This window comes from Sminthopsis crassicaudata, chromosome 4, assembly GCF_048593235.1.
Source record: "Sminthopsis crassicaudata isolate SCR6 chromosome 4, ASM4859323v1, whole genome shotgun sequence".
Classification (NCBI taxonomy): Eukaryota; Metazoa; Chordata; class Mammalia; order Dasyuromorphia; family Dasyuridae; genus Sminthopsis; species Sminthopsis crassicaudata.
Window position 1 is genome coordinate 326,286,394 of NC_133620.1, and position 18,142 is coordinate 326,304,535.

General features: G+C 35.5%; 2 protein-coding genes across 12 annotated transcripts in view; one reads left to right on the forward strand and one right to left on the reverse strand.

The window, feature by feature from the left end:
* ARSG (arylsulfatase G) overlaps window positions 1-16,966 on the forward strand; it is a 203,685-nt gene extending 186,719 nt beyond the window's left edge. For all 9 annotated transcript variants that reach the window (XM_074260599.1, XM_074260594.1, XM_074260593.1 and 6 more), the window contains 3 exons: window positions 9,182-9,302; window positions 14,433-14,523; window positions 15,985-16,966. In XM_074260599.1, the coding sequence (XP_074116700.1) occupies window positions 9,182-9,302; window positions 14,433-14,523; window positions 15,985-16,259 (487 nt within the window). In that variant the 3' untranslated portion in view covers window positions 16,260-16,966. The remainder of the gene's footprint in view (window positions 1-9,181; window positions 9,303-14,432; window positions 14,524-15,984) is intronic.
* WIPI1 (WD repeat domain, phosphoinositide interacting 1) overlaps window positions 12,653-18,142 on the reverse strand; it is a 56,448-nt gene continuing 50,958 nt past the window's right edge. For 2 of the 3 annotated variants that reach the window (XM_074260603.1, XM_074260605.1), the window contains exon 13: window positions 16,922-17,517. In XM_074260603.1, the coding sequence (XP_074116704.1) occupies window positions 17,470-17,517 (48 nt within the window). In that variant the 3' untranslated portion in view covers window positions 16,922-17,469. Of the gene's footprint in view, window positions 13,554-16,921; window positions 17,518-18,142 lie in introns of those variants that run through there. The other variant, XM_074260604.1, reaches the window with a different exon arrangement.

Genomic DNA, 18,142 nt, shown 5'->3' on the forward strand with positions numbered 1-18,142 from the left:
TTTCATAATTCTCCTGCATAGTTCTCATTTCTCTTCCCAATTTTTCTTCTACCTTTCTCATTTGATTAAAAATTTTTTTGAGGTCTTCCAGGAGGACTTTTTAGGCTTAAGATCTATTCATATTCCCTTTTGAGGCTTCACATGTAAGCATTTTGACAGTACTGTCCTCTTTGAGTTTTTGTGTTTGTGTTTTGATCTCCATTGTTACAATAGTAGCTTTCTATAGTCAGGGCTTTTTTCTGTTTCTTACTCATCTTTTAGCTTATTTTTTTGGCTTTTAAAGTTAAGCTCTACTTCTGAGGAATAGGGAGCACTGCTCCAAGTTTTTTTATGCTGGGGTCCAAGAGTCTGGTCACTGGATTTCCATTCTGGAGCTTTCAGATGCTTATGGCTCACCCATTGTGTTGAGGTGGCCTCATCATTCCTGTTGTGCCAGGGTTTCAGAGTTTACATTTGCTTTTTACACTGGGGATGATGGCCTCGCAGCTAGTCTGCTGTGTTACTGACATGCAGAACCAGGATTGAGAGGCTAATTCAGTTGCTAATCTGTGCTGTGGTTAAAGCCTCTTGCTGGCATGTCTGGACATTATTTGCTCTGGGCAACATTCCCTTTTTACCCAATAAGACAGACCTTTCCTAAAGTCTTTCTCAGCACTCCATCTTTTTGTGGGTTTTGTCATTCTAGAATCTGTTAGGGACTTTTCTGAAGGAAACTGGGCAGACCTTAGACAATTTGCTGGATTCACTCCATCATCTTGACTCTTTCCATTATTTTTCCTTAAGCCAAATTCTACAGAGTAGCACCCCTCAAATTTGCTACAATATTTTGGGAGGGAGAATTACTTCAATATCCCAGGGATTCTCTCCTGCAATCTTAAAATGATTAATTTTAAGACTTCATAATCTATAAGATGTTTTTGTAGTTCCACAACAAATATCCGATGTTATTTCTGTAATTGCAATATAGCCAAAGCTGAAATGACAGGGGGGAAAGTGTCTTGCAGGGTTTTTTTTTTTTTTTTGTTTTTTCTTTTTTTCTCTTTCCTTATAACCTAATCTCCCATAGAAAGCCTAAACTGGGAATTAGAACTGCTTACTGGAACAATTGCTTCAAATATGAAAATTCATTAATTTTTTCCGCTATTCTAAACTATTTGGTTACAGCCATTAGAAATTTTTCTGAATGGCTACATTTTAAATCTTTCGAGCTAACAGAATCTAGCTCACAACACAAACACGACACAGATATTTTACCTTTTACAAAGATACAGACAGATAAAGTGACAAGGCAAATACATGTAGAGGGTCATAGTCAGTGGGAAAACTTTGGGTGAGGTATAAGACACTGAGGGAACCTGCTAACAATGTCTGCTTCAGCTCCCCTTCTCCCCTAAGGGCTCTGGCCTTCCTGAGAAGTCAGGGGATGGTGACAACCTATGTTGTGATTGAAGCAGAGTGATACCAAGTAGCAAACTGCATACAACAGCAAGTTGTTTGTGATCCCATGTGCCCATTATATACTGGGCACATTCCCAGTGTTTTTGTTACATAATGGTATGAGGGTATAAAAAGGGGAAAGTTCTTGAAATAAATGGACTCCATTTTTCCACCATCCTCAGGAATCCTGTCTCATCACTTCTCCACTAGGATGGTATATTTTAATCACCCCAGCGTGGAGGCTCTTGAAAGCAATGATATGTTTTGTCACCCCAACTTGGGGGCTCTAGAAAGCAAGACACAACAGATATAGACACAGATAATTTTAACAAAGCACACAATTACTATTAATTTTTTTTCATCAATCATTTTTGAAGGATTTTGAGTTTTAGCTTTTTTCCTCTCTCACTTCCTTATCTCTCTCCTCCTCAAGGCAGCAAGCAATCTAATGTATACTACATATGTACAATAATTTTTAACATTTTCCATATGAGTCATTTTGGAAAAGAAAAATCAGAACAAAAGGGGAAAACCACAAAAAAGAAAAAAAAATAGTATGCTTCAATCTGTATTCAGTCAATCTTTTTCTGGGTTCAGATGGCATTTTCTGTCCAAAATTTATTGGAATTGTTTCAGATCACTGTATTGCTGAGAAGAGCTAAGTCTATCATAATTGGATCAACATACAATCTTGCTGTTACTATGTATTTTCCTGATTCTGCTCACTTCATTCAGCATCAGTTCATGTAAGTCTCTCTAGGCTTTTTTGAAAACAGCCTGATAATCATTTCTTATAGAACTATAGTATTCCATTACATTCATATACCATAATTTATTCAGCCATTTCCCAATTACTGGGCATCCAGCCAATTTTCAATTCTTTACCACTATAAAATAAGGTGCTACAAACATTTTTGCACATATGGGTCCTTTCCCCTCATTTATGATTTCTTTGGTATATAGACTCAGTAGTGGCCCTGCAGGATCAAAGGATATGCAGTTTTTTTGGACATAGTTCCAAATGTAATTACTATTCTCATTTTATAGAGGCACACAATGACTGAGGCCTGCAATTCAAAAAAAGGCACAAATGTGCAGTTGTAACCTTACAGAGACATGTAATTTATTTATTTATTTTTTTTTTTAATTTTTTTTATTATATATATATATATATATATATATATATTTTATAATATTATCCCTTGTATTCATTTTTCCAAATTACCCCCCCTCCCTTATTCCCTCCCCCCGACGACAGGCAATACCATACATTTTACATGTGTTACAATATAGTCTAAGTACAATACATGTGTGTGAATATCATTTTCTTGTTGCACAATAAACATTAGAATCCGAAGGTACATGCAACCTGGGCAGACAGATATTAGTGCTAACAATTTACATTCCCCTCCCAGTGTTTCTTCTCTGGGTGTATCTACCTCTGTCCATCATTGATCAACTGGAAGTGAGTTGGATCTTCTTTATGTTGAAGATTTCCACTTCCATCAGAATACATCCTCATACAGTATCGTTGTTGAAGTATACAGTGATCTTCTGGTTCTGCTCATTTCACTCAGCATCAGTTGATTTAAGTCTCTCCAACCCTCTCTGTATTCCTCCTGCTGGTCATTTCTTACTGAGCAATAATATTCCATAACTTTCATATACCACAATTTACCCAACCATTCTCCAACTGATGGACAGCCATTCATCTTCCAGTTTCTAGCTACAACAAAAAGAGCTGCCACAAACATTTTGGCACATATATGTCTCTTTCCGCTCTTTAGTATTTCTTTGGGATATAATCCCAGTAGTAGCGCTGCTGGGTCAAAGGGTATGCACAGTTTGATAACTTTTTGGGCATAATTCCAGATTGCTCTCCAGAATGGCTGGATTCTTTCACAACTCCACCAGCAATGTATTAGTGTCCCAATTTCCCCACATCCCCTCCAACATTTGTCATTATTTGTTCCTGTCATCTTAGCCAATCTGACAGGTGTGTAGTGGTATCTCAGAGTGGTCCCAATTTGCATTTCTCTGATCAGTAGTGATTTGGAACACTCTTTCATGTGAGTGGATATAGTTTCAATTTCTTCCTCTGAGAATTGTCTGTTCATATCCTTTGACCATTTATCAATTGGAGAATGGTTTGGTTTCTTATAAATTATGGTCAGTTCTCTATATATTTTGGAAATGAGACCTTTGTCAGAACCTTTGTTTTTAAAAATATTTTCCCAATTTGTTACTTCCCTTCTAATCTTGTTTGCATTAGTATTATTTGTACAGAAACTTTTTAGTTTGATGTAATCAAAATCTTCTATTTTGTGATCAATAATGATCTCTAGTTCTCCTCTGGTCATAAATTCCTTCCTCCTCCACAAGTCTGAGAGGTAGATTATCCTCTGTTCCTCTAATCTATTTATTATCTCCCTCTTTATGCCTAAATCATGGACCCATTTTGATCTTATCTTGGTATATGGTGTTAAGTGTGGATCCATATCTAATTTCTGCCATATTAATTTCCAGTTTTCCCAACAGTTTTTTCCGAATAATGAATTTTTATCCCTAATGTTGGAATCTTTGGGTTTGTCAAAGATTAGATTGCTATAGATGTACCCTTTTTTGTCCTTTGTATCTAATCTGTTCCACTGATCTACCGGTCTATTTCTTAGCCAATACCAAATGGTTTTGGTGACTGCTGCTATATAATATAGCTTTAGATCAGGTACACTTAGACCACCTTCCTCTGAGTTTTTTTTCATTAGTTCCCTTGCAATTCTTGACCTTTTATTCTTCCATATGAATTTTGTTGTTATTTTTTCTAGGTCATTAAAATAGTTTCTTGGGAGTCTGATTGGTATAGCACTAAATAAATAGATTAGTTTGGGGAGTATTGTCATCTTTATTATATTCGCTCGGCCTATCCAAGAGCACTGAATGTCTTTCCAATTATTTAAATCTGATTTTATTTTTGTGGCAAGTGTTTTGTAATTTTTCTCATATAATTCCTGACTTTTCTTTGGTAGATGGATTCCCAAATATTTTATACTATCAACATTTGTTTGGAATGGAATTTCTCTTTGTATCTCTTGCTGTTGCATTTTGTTAGTGATATATAAAAATGCCGAGGATTTATGTGGATTTATTTTGTATCCTGCCACTTTGCTGAAATTTTGAATTATTTCTAGTAGCTTTTTAGCAGAGTCTTTGGGGTTCTCTAAGTATACCATCATGCAGAGACATGTAATTTAAAAAATAGCAGCGATACACAGAGAGGCCAATTAATAAAGGTATGCAGTTTAAGAAAGGATATTCTTACTAGAAAGATCTGAAATGAATCAAGTCACTTGAGAGTCCTGGAATTTTCCTCATAAAGAATGTCAAGTTCAACCAAGATGGAAACTCATAGGACTGGAACAGGGACAAAGACAAGAGGACTCATATCCCCATTATTGCAGTAATTATGTATTTGTTCTCTGGATTGTGCTTATTTGGTTCTGCATCAATTCTTACAATTCTTTGCAAATTTCCTTAGTTTCTGTATTGATTTTTTTTTTCTTTTGGCACAATATTTATTTACATCTGTATATCACAATTTGTACAGCCTTTCTTGTACTACCTTTACTTCCAGTTTTTTTTAGTTCACACGTTCACATTAGGCTGTATTTTTTATGCCTTATTCCATCAAATTTATCCAATTTTAAAAAAGTAAAGGGTCCAAGTTCAGAATCTAGTACTATGTCTTGTCTATATCATCTGTTGCATTCAGAAATATTTGTTGATATGCTCAAAAAGTTATCACACCGTGAATCCCCTTGATCCAGCAGTGTTACTACTGGGATTATATCCCAAAGACATCTTAAAGAAGGGAAAGGGACCTGTATGTGCCAAAATGTTTGTGGCAGCCCTTTTCGTAGTGGCTAGAAACTGGAAAATGAGTGGATGCCCATCAATTGGAGAATGGCTGAATAAATTGTGGTATATGAATGTTAATAGAATATTATTTTTCTGTAAGAAATGACCAACAGGATGATTTCAGAAAGGCCTAGAGAAACTTACATGAACTGATGCTGAGTGAAATGAGCAGAACTAGGAGATCATTATACACTTCATCAACAATAGTATTTGAGGATCAATTCTGATGGAAGTGGCTCCCTTCAACAATGAGATAAACCAAATCAGTTCCATTTGTTCAATAATGAAGAGAACCAGATACACCCAGCGAAAGAACTATGGGAAATGAGTGTGAACCACTACATAGAATTCCCAAATCCTTTGTTTTTGTCCACCTGCATTTTTGATTTCCTTCACAGGTTAATTGTACACTATTTCAAAGTCCGATTCTTTTTGTGCAGCAAAATCACTGTATAGACATATATACATATATTGTATTTAACATATTCTTGAACATATTTAACATGTATTGTTCAACCTGCCATCTGGGGGAGAGGGTGAGAGGAAGGAGAGGAAAAATTGGAATAAAAGGTTTTGCAATTGTCAATGCTGAAAAATTACCCCGGCATATATCTTGTAAATAAAAAGCTATAATAAAAAAAAGAAATATTTGTTGAACTGAATTGAATTAAATCAGTTCTGAGTAGGTCTTAGTAGGAAAAAACCTCTCACCTTTTACCGCCTTTTAATAAAACTGCCTGAACCCTAATTTGTCTAATTTGCAAAACACTTTGAATAAATATTTGCCTATCAAGTTCAGAAAGCCATCAGGGCTTTTTAATTTATAAAAATCAAGTGAAATCAGCTAATAAATGCCATGGATTACAAAGACATACAAGATTTGGATTCTGTTATGATTAAAGGAGAAGTAACAAATTAACCCAATTAGTTAGAAATTTCATGATAGAATATCGAAGTTCAGAATTACAAATTAAAGCAGAAAACTGGGGGAAATTTTACATCCAAGGATTCTGATAAAGACTTGTTCGATAAAATAAATAGGGAATTGACTCAAATTTATAAGAATACAAGCCATTCTCCAATTTATAAATGGTCAAATGATAGGAACAGACAAGTTTCAGATGAAGTAATTAAAATCATTGCTAGTCATATGGAAAAATTCTCTAAATCACTGTTGATAAGAGAAATGCAAATTAAGACAATTCTGAGCTATCACTACACACCTCTCAGATTGGCTAAGATGATAGGAAAAGATGATGAATATTGGAGATGTGGGAAAACTGGGACACCAATATATTGTTGGTGGAGTTTTGAACTGATCTAACCGTTCTGGAGAGCAATTTGGAATTATGCCCAAAGGGCTATCAAACTGTGTATGCCCTTTAATCCAGCAGTGTCTATAGTGAATCTATATCCCAGAGATCACAGAAAAGGGAAAAGGATCCACATATGTTTGTAGCAGTCCTTTTTGTAGTGGCAAGAAACTGGAAACTGAGTGGATGCCCATCAGTTGGGGAATAGCTGATTAAATTATGACATATGAATGCTATGGAATATTATTGTTCTATAAGAAACAATCAGCAAGATAATTTCAGAAAGGTCTGGAGAGACTTACACGAACTGATGCTAAGTGAAGTGAGCAGAACCAGGAGATCACTGTACATAGCAACAAGAAGATTATGAGAAGATCAGTTCTGATGAACATAGCTCTTTTCAAAAGTGAGGTGATTCTAATAGACTTGTGATGGAGAGAGCTATCTGTATCCAGAGAGAGGACTATGGGGACTGAATGTGGATCACAACATAATATTTTCACCTGTTTGTTTTTTGCTTGCTTTTTTCTTTCTGATTTTATTTTTACTTTTTGATCTAATTTTTCTTGTGCAGGATGATAAATGTGGAAATATGTTAAAAAGAATTGTACATGTTTAACATATATTGGATTGCTTGCCATCTAGGGGAGTGGATGGGGATAAGGGAGGGAGAAAAATTTCGAACACAAGTTTTTGCAAGGGTAAATGTCAAAACCTATCTTTGCATGTATTTTGAATACATAATAGTATAATATAATAATAGACTATTATTAAAAAATTGTGAAAGCAAAAAAAGAATTGCAAATTTAAAACATTTCTTGCTGCCATTCACTATATTCCAGGGCCTCTGGATGTGCTCAGAAAATGCAAATCCATTTGAATGTGAATTCCAAATAAATATAATAGACATGGTCATCATACAACTCCCACCTCTACAGCACACAGATGTATTAATCTTTCTAGGAGAATGACTTTTTCCTAGATTGGGCAAGCTTATTTGTTAAATTTAAGGGAAATTTTTGCTAGTAGGCATGACTCTTCAAGACCCCATGGACCAAAAAATAGACCACCTTTTTTTTTTTTTTTCACTGTCTTGAAGAATCTGTCCAAACTTAATGTTTGCTGCTTCTATGAAACTATCCATTTCATCCTCTACCATACTCTCCTGCTTTTGCCTTCAATTTTCCCCAACCTCAGAATCTTTTCAATGAGTCTTTTATTCTCATTATATGGCCAAGGTATTTAAACTTTGGCTTTGGTATTTGTCCTTTCAAAGAGTAATCTTCATTAATTTCTTTAAATAATGACTGATTTTCTTTGCTAAGAGACTCTCAAAAACCTTTAGCACCACAATTCCTTTCCATATTTTTCTAAGATCCTTGAGCTCATATTTCTTATAGCATAGTAGTATTCCGTCACAATAATATACCTTCAGCCATTAAATTTGAAAGCGTTGACTCTGTAACTTTCAGCTTTTTTTATAGGCCAACTCTTCTAGCTATATTTTGCTCCATAGCGTTTAAAACCTACCTTTAACTATATAGACCTTTGTTGACAAGGTGATATCTCTTCCTTTTAGTAGGCTGTCTAGATTTGCCATAGATTTTTTCCTAAGAAACAAGTATTGCTTTAATATATTTAACATGTATGGGACTACCTGCCATCTAAGGGAGGGAAGGAGGGGAAAAGTTGGAACAGAAGCTTTTGCAAGAGTCAATGTTTCAATATTACCCATGCATATATTTTGTCAATAAAAAACTTTAAAAAAGAAACAAGTATTTTTTTTTTTTAATTTCATGGCTGCAGTCACTCTCTGCAGTGATCTTTGAGCTGGGAGTTCTTATACTTTATTGTGGAGGCAATGAGGAGCCTCTGGAACTTCTTGAGTAGTGGTGGTGATGTAGTCGGACTTGAAGATCAGGAGCATCATTTTTGTGACTGAATGAAGGATGGATTGGAGTGGAGGGAGATTTGAGGAAGGAAGACCCAACAACAGGCTATTGCCATAATCCAAGCATGTGATGAAAACCTGCACTAGAGTGATGGCAGTGCCAGAGGAGATAAAGGTGCATAATTTAAGGGTGCAAAAGTAAATCAATAGGCCTTGGCAACAAATTGGATTGGGGAAAAAGCAGTAAGGACTTGAGGAAGACAACCAAGTTGTTAGCCTGAGGGACTTGAGAATGGTATTGCCCTTGATGGTAATAAGGAAGTTGGTAGGTGAGAGTTTAGTTAAAAAGAATTTTTAACTAAAAAGAATGTTTTCAGTTGTGTACATTTTGAATTTAAGATGTCTAATATTTCATTCATTTTATCTGAAAGGCAGTTGGGGATGCAACATTAGAAATTAGAGATCATGTTTAAATCCTATGAATGACAGAAATACAAGAAGAAAAGAAAACCATGTCAATTGAGATTATCATAAAACTTTGTTTTTGCCTTCTGATTTGTTGCAAATCCTAGTCAAAAAAGTAGATTATGTCAAGGTGACTTGTCCAACATCTGTTTCCTTACAGTGTGCTTGACATCTTTCCAACTATAGTATCTTTGGCTAAAGTGAGCCTGCCCCCAAGACGACATTTTGATGGTCTGGATGTATCAGATGTTCTCTTTGGACACTCGCAAACTGGGCATAGGGTGAGTAAAATAGTCTGTTGCTGAGTCTGTCTATTCACTCGTTTTGTGTGTGTGTGTGTGTGTGTGTGTGTGTGTGTATGTGTGTGCACACGCACGAGCGCAGATATATATATCACCCTCCTATGACTGGTATTGTAAAGGGAAACTCTTGAGTCAATGCACTGAGGTCAGACAATCAGGTACTTGAGGCTAATTACTGATTGGACAATATTCTATAAGAATATGCTTGGAAAATGGCCCTTCCCACTATCCTGTGCTGGCCCAATCATTTGGTGTATACAGAGGATTGTGGGAGGGACTAGGAGGTGCAGGGAGACTGGCCAGGGTCACTTCTGTGAGAGATGAAGTGAGGTCACAGAGATCCTATGCGTCCACTCTCTTCACTTCTGCTGCTAAAGATCAAGAATAAAGACTTTTGCTTATCCTGACTCTGGCTGATTCTAAGACACTCAGGGTGCTAACAGGGTCACCACATAGTATGCTATGCATTCCTAAAATATATTGGTCTTCAGCTTTTACTCTACAGAGATGCTTCACTTTATGCAATAGGTAGGTATCCAAAAAATATTTATAGAAACTGAATTCTATTTTGAATATATTAAGGGTATACACAATTTTAGGATCCTGAAGTGAATTCTTTTGTGAAATAAATGATACTGTAAAATTCTGAACAATTCCATATGTTGATTTACTTCAACTTGGGTTATACATGAATCATTTCAAGCTTCTTGTTTCTTGATTTATTCTGTGACTTTTCATTTTGGATCTGGAGATCAATGATCATTATTTTCAAGTATTTTAATGGCTATTGTCAGGAGGAAGAATTAGATTTGTTCTGTGTGATGCTCCAGAATAAAAGTAGGGGGTGGTGGCTGGAAGTTGCAGGGATAGACTTGATGTAAGGAAAATTTTCTAATGATTAGAGCTCTCCAAAAATGAAATGGACTCTATCTGGGTGACTGGCTGCTGTCTCACCAGAGATCTTCCAAAAAAAAAAAAAAAAAAAAGACTTTTCTTTTTGGAGGCAATCAGGATTAGGTGAATTGCCCAGAGTTGCACAGCTAGTAAGGGTCTGATGCCAGATTTGACTTCGGGTCCTCCTCACTCCGGGCCAGTCCTCCATCCACTGCTCCATCTAGTAATTCTGGATGACCCCTTTTAAAGTCTGTTTGAAAGTCTCTTGTTCAGGTTCTCTGGATTAGATCATTTCTGAGGTCCCTTCTAAAACTAGAGTTCTGTTTTGTTAATTCTCCCTGCTTTCTAATCATACTGATGTACCTTCTAGTTTTCTGACATTCTCCATACCTAAGGCAGGACTCCATACAAACTGTGTGATTAATCATTTGTACTGTCTGCCTCCTGAAGCAATGAATGTTTGAATCTAGGGACTGATCCCTTTTGATCTGCCTGAAACTAAGTATCGAGTGAGTGATTAGTCTTTCAGTGAATTCTCAAAATAATGACTGAGGTGAGTAAAACAAGCAGGAAATGTCCATGATGCTGGCAGCTAGATGTTATAAATGGATAAAGAGATTGACTAAAATCAGGAAAACTCAAGTGTGAATCCTTCCTTATACAGTTAACTCTTTGATCCTGAACAAGTCACTTATTTCCTCTTTGCCTCAGTTTCTTCATCTGTAAAATTGAGATAATAACATTTTCTTCACAGGGTTGTTGTAAGGATCAAATAAAGTAATATATGTAAAATGCTTTGTAAATCTTAAAACATTATATAAATGCTATTACAGTAGTAGTGGTAGTAGTAGTATGGTTACTATTATCATTACCTAGTTATTTCCACAAAGTTTCCTTTCACCAAAAGAAAAAGGAGAGGGGAAGCTGACTGATATTTGTATTTATTAAAAAACAACAACAACAACAACAAAAACCTGTGACCAACTTCTTAGTTAAAGAAACCAAAGAAGCTATCTTGGTGACCTTTTGTTATTTAGTTATTTCACTTTTGCTGAATTCATGACCCCATGTGGTGTTTTCTTGGCAAAGATACTGGGTTAGTTTGCCATTTCCTTTTCCAGCTCATTTTACAGATGAGGACCTGAGGAAAACTGAGTGAGGGATCTTGCCCAGGGTCACACAGATAGTGTCTAACACCAGATTTGAATTCAGGAAGAGAAGTCTTCCTGATTCCACAATCTATCAATTGTATCACCCTTTGGCTTGTAAAATACCTTCCTGCACCCAAGCTTTATTTTATAAATGAAATCCCTAGACCTGGAGAGGTAAATTATCTCAGTATGTTAAACAACAAACTGTATGGTCAACTTTCCACATCCTTACTTCTAAAATATAATACTTCTGGTTGTAGCAACATAGGATTTTAGAGTTGGAAGAGACTTTAAGATAGTAGCTACAGATAGGTGTCTTCATCCAACAGAGTAGGAAATTGCATAGGAAAAGTTGTCCAAATTCATAGAGGTAATAAGTAGAAGAAATTTATTTTAATTCAGTCTTGACTTTCAAATTCATTACTCTTTCTCTACACATCAGGATGCAAAAGGTTTTATTTGTCCCAGGTTTTAAGATGGGATGTACTTCTTTCCACATTTCTTTATATCATCCAGTCTCCAGTGGAGCCTTATGTTTAAGTTTACACAGGTAGAATTGGCACCAAATAAAATGTTATAGCCTCTACTAGAATTGAGCTGGAACAGGAAACACTGAGACCTGAAACTTGAATAAGTTGCAAGAAGATATTGATTTCAGTCTCTGGTCTTACAATCCTGTGTGTGTATGTATGTTCCTATTTGGACATAACTATAGGGTGATAAGCAAGTAGAGAGAGCCTTCCAGCCCTTTATACAGACTCTTAGAATCTCAGAATTGAAAGGGATTTAAAGATCTCCTCCCAGTAGAGTAATCCTTACTACAGTTATCAGTGACAGGTAGTCACAATTAAGCTGTGCTTAAATGCAGAACAATGGGGAACTTATTACCCTTCAATTCAGCCTTTTCCAATAAATTAAGTTGTAATTCTAAGTTCCTTTTTAATGATGGAAGAAAATAAGCATTAAGCATACACTATGTGCTAGGCTTTGTGCTAAATATTTTACAAATATTTTCATTTGATCCTCACAACAACCCTAGAAGGTGGGTGCTAATATCCCCATTTTATATTTGTGGAGTCTAGGAATGACAGAAATTGTAAAATAAATGACTGAGGCTGGATTAGAACTCAGGTTTTCTTGACTTCAGATTTGTGCTCTACTCACTATACCAACTTGCAGCCTTTAAGCCAAAAATATGGTTCTGTAAGTTCTGCACTCTGGATTCTTACAGACTAAATCTATTCATATTGATTCTTTAAATATCTGAAAACATTAATTTCATCCTTCCTTTCTCCAACAAATTTTTATTTTTTTAGATTAAATATATCTCTGGTTTCTTCAGATGTTTGTCATTAGATATGGGTTTGAGGTTTCTTGTTCCCTAATTTGCAAATATGCTTCATAAATATAGTGCTTTAAACTAAATATGATACTTTAGACACTCATTTGATCAGCAAGAACAAAGTAGGCTTGTTACCTCCCTTGTTTCTGGACAGTATCAGCCTTTGTGTCCTGCATTTTGAAACTGAAAGTTACAATGTCATGGTGATGGTACACCAGGATGTCAACCTGCATGTAAGCCAACCTCCCCACTTCCTGGTTTTGCTGTGTTAGAAACTGCAAATTGTCCAAGATGGTTCCCAGCCCAGCCCAGCCCAGCCCTCTTGGAGGCTGCCTTTGGCCAAAGATCACTTCTTTTTAAGGTCTCTGAATATTACTTTTCTATTCATAGAATGACAAGGAGTAGAATAGGGATATGGGATGTGAGAGGAGATTGACTATTTGCCTCATTCCTTTTCAAAACATAAATGAACACATAATTAAGAGAGATCAACTACTTTGGGATTAAAAGTCAAGGACTAGTTTCAAAGTGACTTACTGAAACAAACTGTACTCCCCCTCACAGTTTTTACAATAGAGCAAAAGACTAATATGAGCAAGCACTTGCTGAAGAATACCTCTCCACACTCCCAGAGAGGATAAAGTTATTTCTAACTCGAGACAGGTATCCTTAGAAGGGAAGTGTCCTCATACGAAGTTCATGTGTATGCTTGTCATTCTTTTAGTCATAATGTGCATTTCTCTTAAGACACCCAGAATGGGATTGTTAACTTTTCTGAAGTGCCAGGTTCTCCTTTTTAGGAAGGAAGAATGAAATGTCTCCTTTGGCCAATATCCTGGTTCTCTGCAAGGAAGAAATAAATGAAGGCATTTTAGTTTTCAGCTTATTTTCATTTTGGTGGAGTGAGTTAGATAACATTAATGTTAGCTGGGACTCTTAGAAGCACTAAAGGTAACAAGTGTGGAATATACATTAAGCTAAGTAGTCATTTACCCAATCAACTATATTTTGTTGCTAAACCTAGTGGAACAGATAGTTACTACTTCAACAAATGTTTCTAATTTTTGAGCCCAATGGAAACTTTAAATAATATAAGCTCCATCCCAAGGATATATAGTCATGATTCATTCCAGGCAAATTTTTTAATGCAGAAGCCAAACCTACCATCCTACCAAATACATGGATCATTTATAAACTTTTCCTACTAAATCCTTCATTCTTCCCTTAGAACAGGGAAATTCCTGTTTCTACTTGCTTCTTTTTTTTTTTTTCACACATGAAAAACACCAGGTAAGGACATATTTCCTCAACATAAACAGCATAGGGCTTAGCCAAAGATGAATAACTCTAAGCTAAAATGGGCTAAGGCTGAGTCCAAGTTTTTTTTAAGATTCCTTGATCAGAAGTCCCTGTGTGAACAGTTCACAACCCGTGACAAAGGTGCTAAAGAGGAATTCCTTAACACAAACCTGACCTGTTCTTTTTTTTGTTGTTGTTGTTGTTTTCTGGGTGAGAAGTCTACATCTATATAGATGGTTAAAAGTTGTAATTTACATATTATAAACAAGTTTTAAAAATATCTGAAATGTATAGGGAACTGCTCAAAGGCTCCAATGAGCACATTAGCCCTTATTACATCTATTTCTGCGTATGGGGAATGTGGAAAAGCGTTTTTCAATGGCATCCTGTCTGCTGCAAACAAGTCATTGCTTCCTCTTTTAGGTGCTATTTCATCCCAACAGTGGAGCAGCTGGAAGTTATGGTGCCTTACAGACAATTCGTTTGGGGCAATATAAGGCCTTTTACATCACTGGTAAGATTCCCTCTTGCTAGCCTAACTTCCTCAGCTTTTCCTTCAAAAGAAAGTTCATTTATTAGGATTCATTTCATTTCCCAGCCCCCTTCTACTTATATCCACAGGTTGTAATCCCCTATGATTAGTGCCCTGATTTTTCTGAAGCTGTAATTGACTCTTACTTGGGTTCTGTGAGAAGAATGCCTCCACAGCTCCCCTAAGCCACTTGTGCCTCTCACTCAGCTGCCTTTCACCACAGACTACTAATAGGCTCCATGTTTGTTCTCTGTGCTCACAATTGTTCAATATGTTCCTTCTACTTTGCTCTATCTCAAGTTCAGAGCTATTTCTTGCACTCTTTAAGTCTTCTTTCACTTAAAAAAGTTGTTCCATTTTACTCTTATATTATAAATGAACGCTAGGTAGAAACCTAGATGTTTTTAAAGTGCAATTTAGTTAACAGTAGTTTGCATCAAAAATAGACTCTTAAAAGTCTATTTAAAAAACCACACAGAATTCTGCTTTTTGGTGCAGTCATTACTTGTTTTGAGGAACTATTTAGGAAACAGGGGCTGAATCAGTCTGATATATAAACTATCTTCCAATTTGGGCTATTGTTGAGCTTTTAAAGAAATTTTAATAAAAAATAATAAAAAATGACTTCTTGAATATGTTGGAGGATACAGATGCAAATTCAAAAATAAATTTCTAGTATTTCTCTCAAGTGGTCTGTCAAAACTTTTAATGCCAGAACTTCATTATGATTTTCTCAAAAACCTCACACTCACACAAGTAAGATATCTATTATACTCCCACATCGGATATATTAAATTATTCAAGATGTATGAAGCCTCTGGCTTGATATTAAAGCTAACCACCTTTGCCTTTGAGCCTTTTCCATCATAAAAGCTGATGCTTAGATGTGAGCAGAGGTATGTGGCTTTCAGGCTGCAACACTCTCTAATATGTACCCAATGATTTTAATAAGATTTTAATGTGCTGATTTATCAATAAATAGGAGATATATAAATACATGTGTGGTTTTCTAATTCAATATGCAGTTCACATGGATCTTTATGTATGGTTTACTAGTCCCTGTTTGTTTGATTTTCACATTGCTACCAAAACACATACATAAAAAGAGCTTTGTCCTTTGAAGTTACAACTGAAAAATGTATACTTATTCTGATGTTTCTTGCACTCAAAATATATAAAAATTGCACTCTTCAATAAGAATTTGCCATTAGAGGATAGTTACAAGAGGATGCTGCAGGTTGACAGTAAACAATGGTATTTATAGCTTTCTAAGAATTTACTGGGAAGGAATAGCATACACCTGCACATGTGAGCTCTGGTAATGTTTGTTAAAAAACTTGAAGTTTTTTAAAAAAACCTATACACCATTTCAATCTTTGGAATGTTGGTGCTTGCAACACTAGGCTATGATTAATGGATTATGTTTCTTCCTTTTCTTTCTAGGTGGGGCAAAAGCTTGTGATGGAAGCCTTGGACCCGAACAGCATCACAAACTTCCTCTTATTTTCAATCTGCAAGAGGACCCTGCAGAATGTGTACCTTTAGATAGCAGTAGTGCTATCTACCAGGAGATGTTGCCTAAAATCACAGAGGCGCTTGTTGATATTCTTCAGGATATCTCTGGTGATAACACTTCAGTAGCAGATTATTCTCATGATCCTTTAGTTATCCCCTGTTGCAGTACACTCAAGATAGCTTGTCGATGCCAACTCATATAATTAATATCAGTGTTGCAGTCATGGGGATTACAAGAAGGAAAAAGAAATCATTTGGGCTTCCAGATTTCCGTTTTCTGGAACTTTCAATTTTCTAAACATTATGGTTTTCAACACAAAATCTGGGATCTTGTTTCAAAACCAGTATTTAGCATATTACATATGCTGTCCTTTTTCTTTTTCTACATCAGATTTAAAATAAACAAATCAAAGAAAATAATTGTTCTAGGCAGGGACTTGCCTCTCTAGAGATTTAGAATAAACCCTCCAATTCCAATGGCTCATTTATACTAGATTCATATCAAGTGGGATAAAAAAAAAATCAGAATAATTGCTGAAGCATGAGGTCAAAAGTATGCATTCAGATCCTTTAATGGTCAAGAGTCTCTGTGGTTTTGATTTTTTAAAATATATTTTATTTTATTAAATGTTTCTTAATTACATTAAAAATTTTTAAGTCATTTAAAAAAGTTTTGAGTTCCAAATTTTCTCCTTCCTTCTTACCTCTCTCCCATCTTGAGAAGGCAAGCAACATGATATTTATTATATAAAACATATTTCCAAATTCTCTATGGTTTTGAGAAGATAATAACTATAGTAGTCTCAAGGTTTCTACAGTTCTTCCTGTTTCCCAAGCCCATAAGGAAAAATGAACAACTAATAAATGCAATGTCATGATTTTATTAATGATTTCCTCAAAAGGTAATAAATGTTTTTTTTTTTTTTTCTCTAGCAGTTACTGCAAAAATACTTGTCTGGGTAAATTAATCTATGTGTATGTGTGAGTGTGTATGTGTATAATATACTGTACAAAGAAATACAATTTAATGGGATTTTTTTCCCCATAAATACATTTGCACACAGCACAAATTTTAAAAGGATGCCTTTTTTAAAACAAAATTTTGATTACACACCAATATGGTTAAGTTAGCATTTACACTGTAGTTTTAAGATATTTTTTTTCGAGTATTGTATATATAATGTATACCACACCCAGTGAAAAACCAGGGCTGAGGAAAACATGTAAGAATTTAAGAATATACTGTAATTTTTAAAAACTGGAGCACCTGGGGTTACTTCTTCCACCCACACCACCCTGTGTCTGTCTCATACAAATAGAAATCCATTCTTCCACCTTGTCTTTTTTTTTTTTTTTTTTTTTCCCAAAACCACCTGATAAAGGGATGTGCTGAATTCTGAGGTGTGCTTCTCATCATGACTGCTTCGTTTTGCCCTTCTGACTTCCACGGCACAAGATTATCTACCAAAATCAAAACAAAATGTCCTTACTCTTTCCAGGAAGAGGCTGTTAAGTAGGTGTGTTATAAAGAAGACTGAGTCCATGCAAAATCAATAAGGGGACAGGACATGCTATGCTTGACTTGTTAGTCTATTCCTACATTAATCCATAATTGAGACTATAGAAAAACTACCCACTGTATTCAGAAGTAGACTTTTAACAACAGATCTGGCATGATTCCAGAAAAATGAGACTATAAATGAACATATACACTGATTTCATTTTAAAAGGCTCATCTTGGTTGTAAACACTGAATACACGTTAGTATTGAAAATATCCATAAATACCATTAGTTTCAATTCTATCATTTTTAGCTATGTGGACAAGATTCCACTAAACAAACACTCAGACTTATGTGGGTTAGCATGGCAATGAAACTATAACTGACAATCCTCTTGGATATAACATTGCTTTTCAAGGTTACAGCAGTTATCAATTCTGTATTGTAGGCCTCCATCCTGAAAAGTAGCCTATCACTGGAAAAATATTATCTCCACAAAGATAAAAACAGCTCCCCCAATCCCCACCCCAAAGCATCCTTAGAAATCTAAGGAAAATCCAGTTTTGTTATATTAAGTTGCTAATT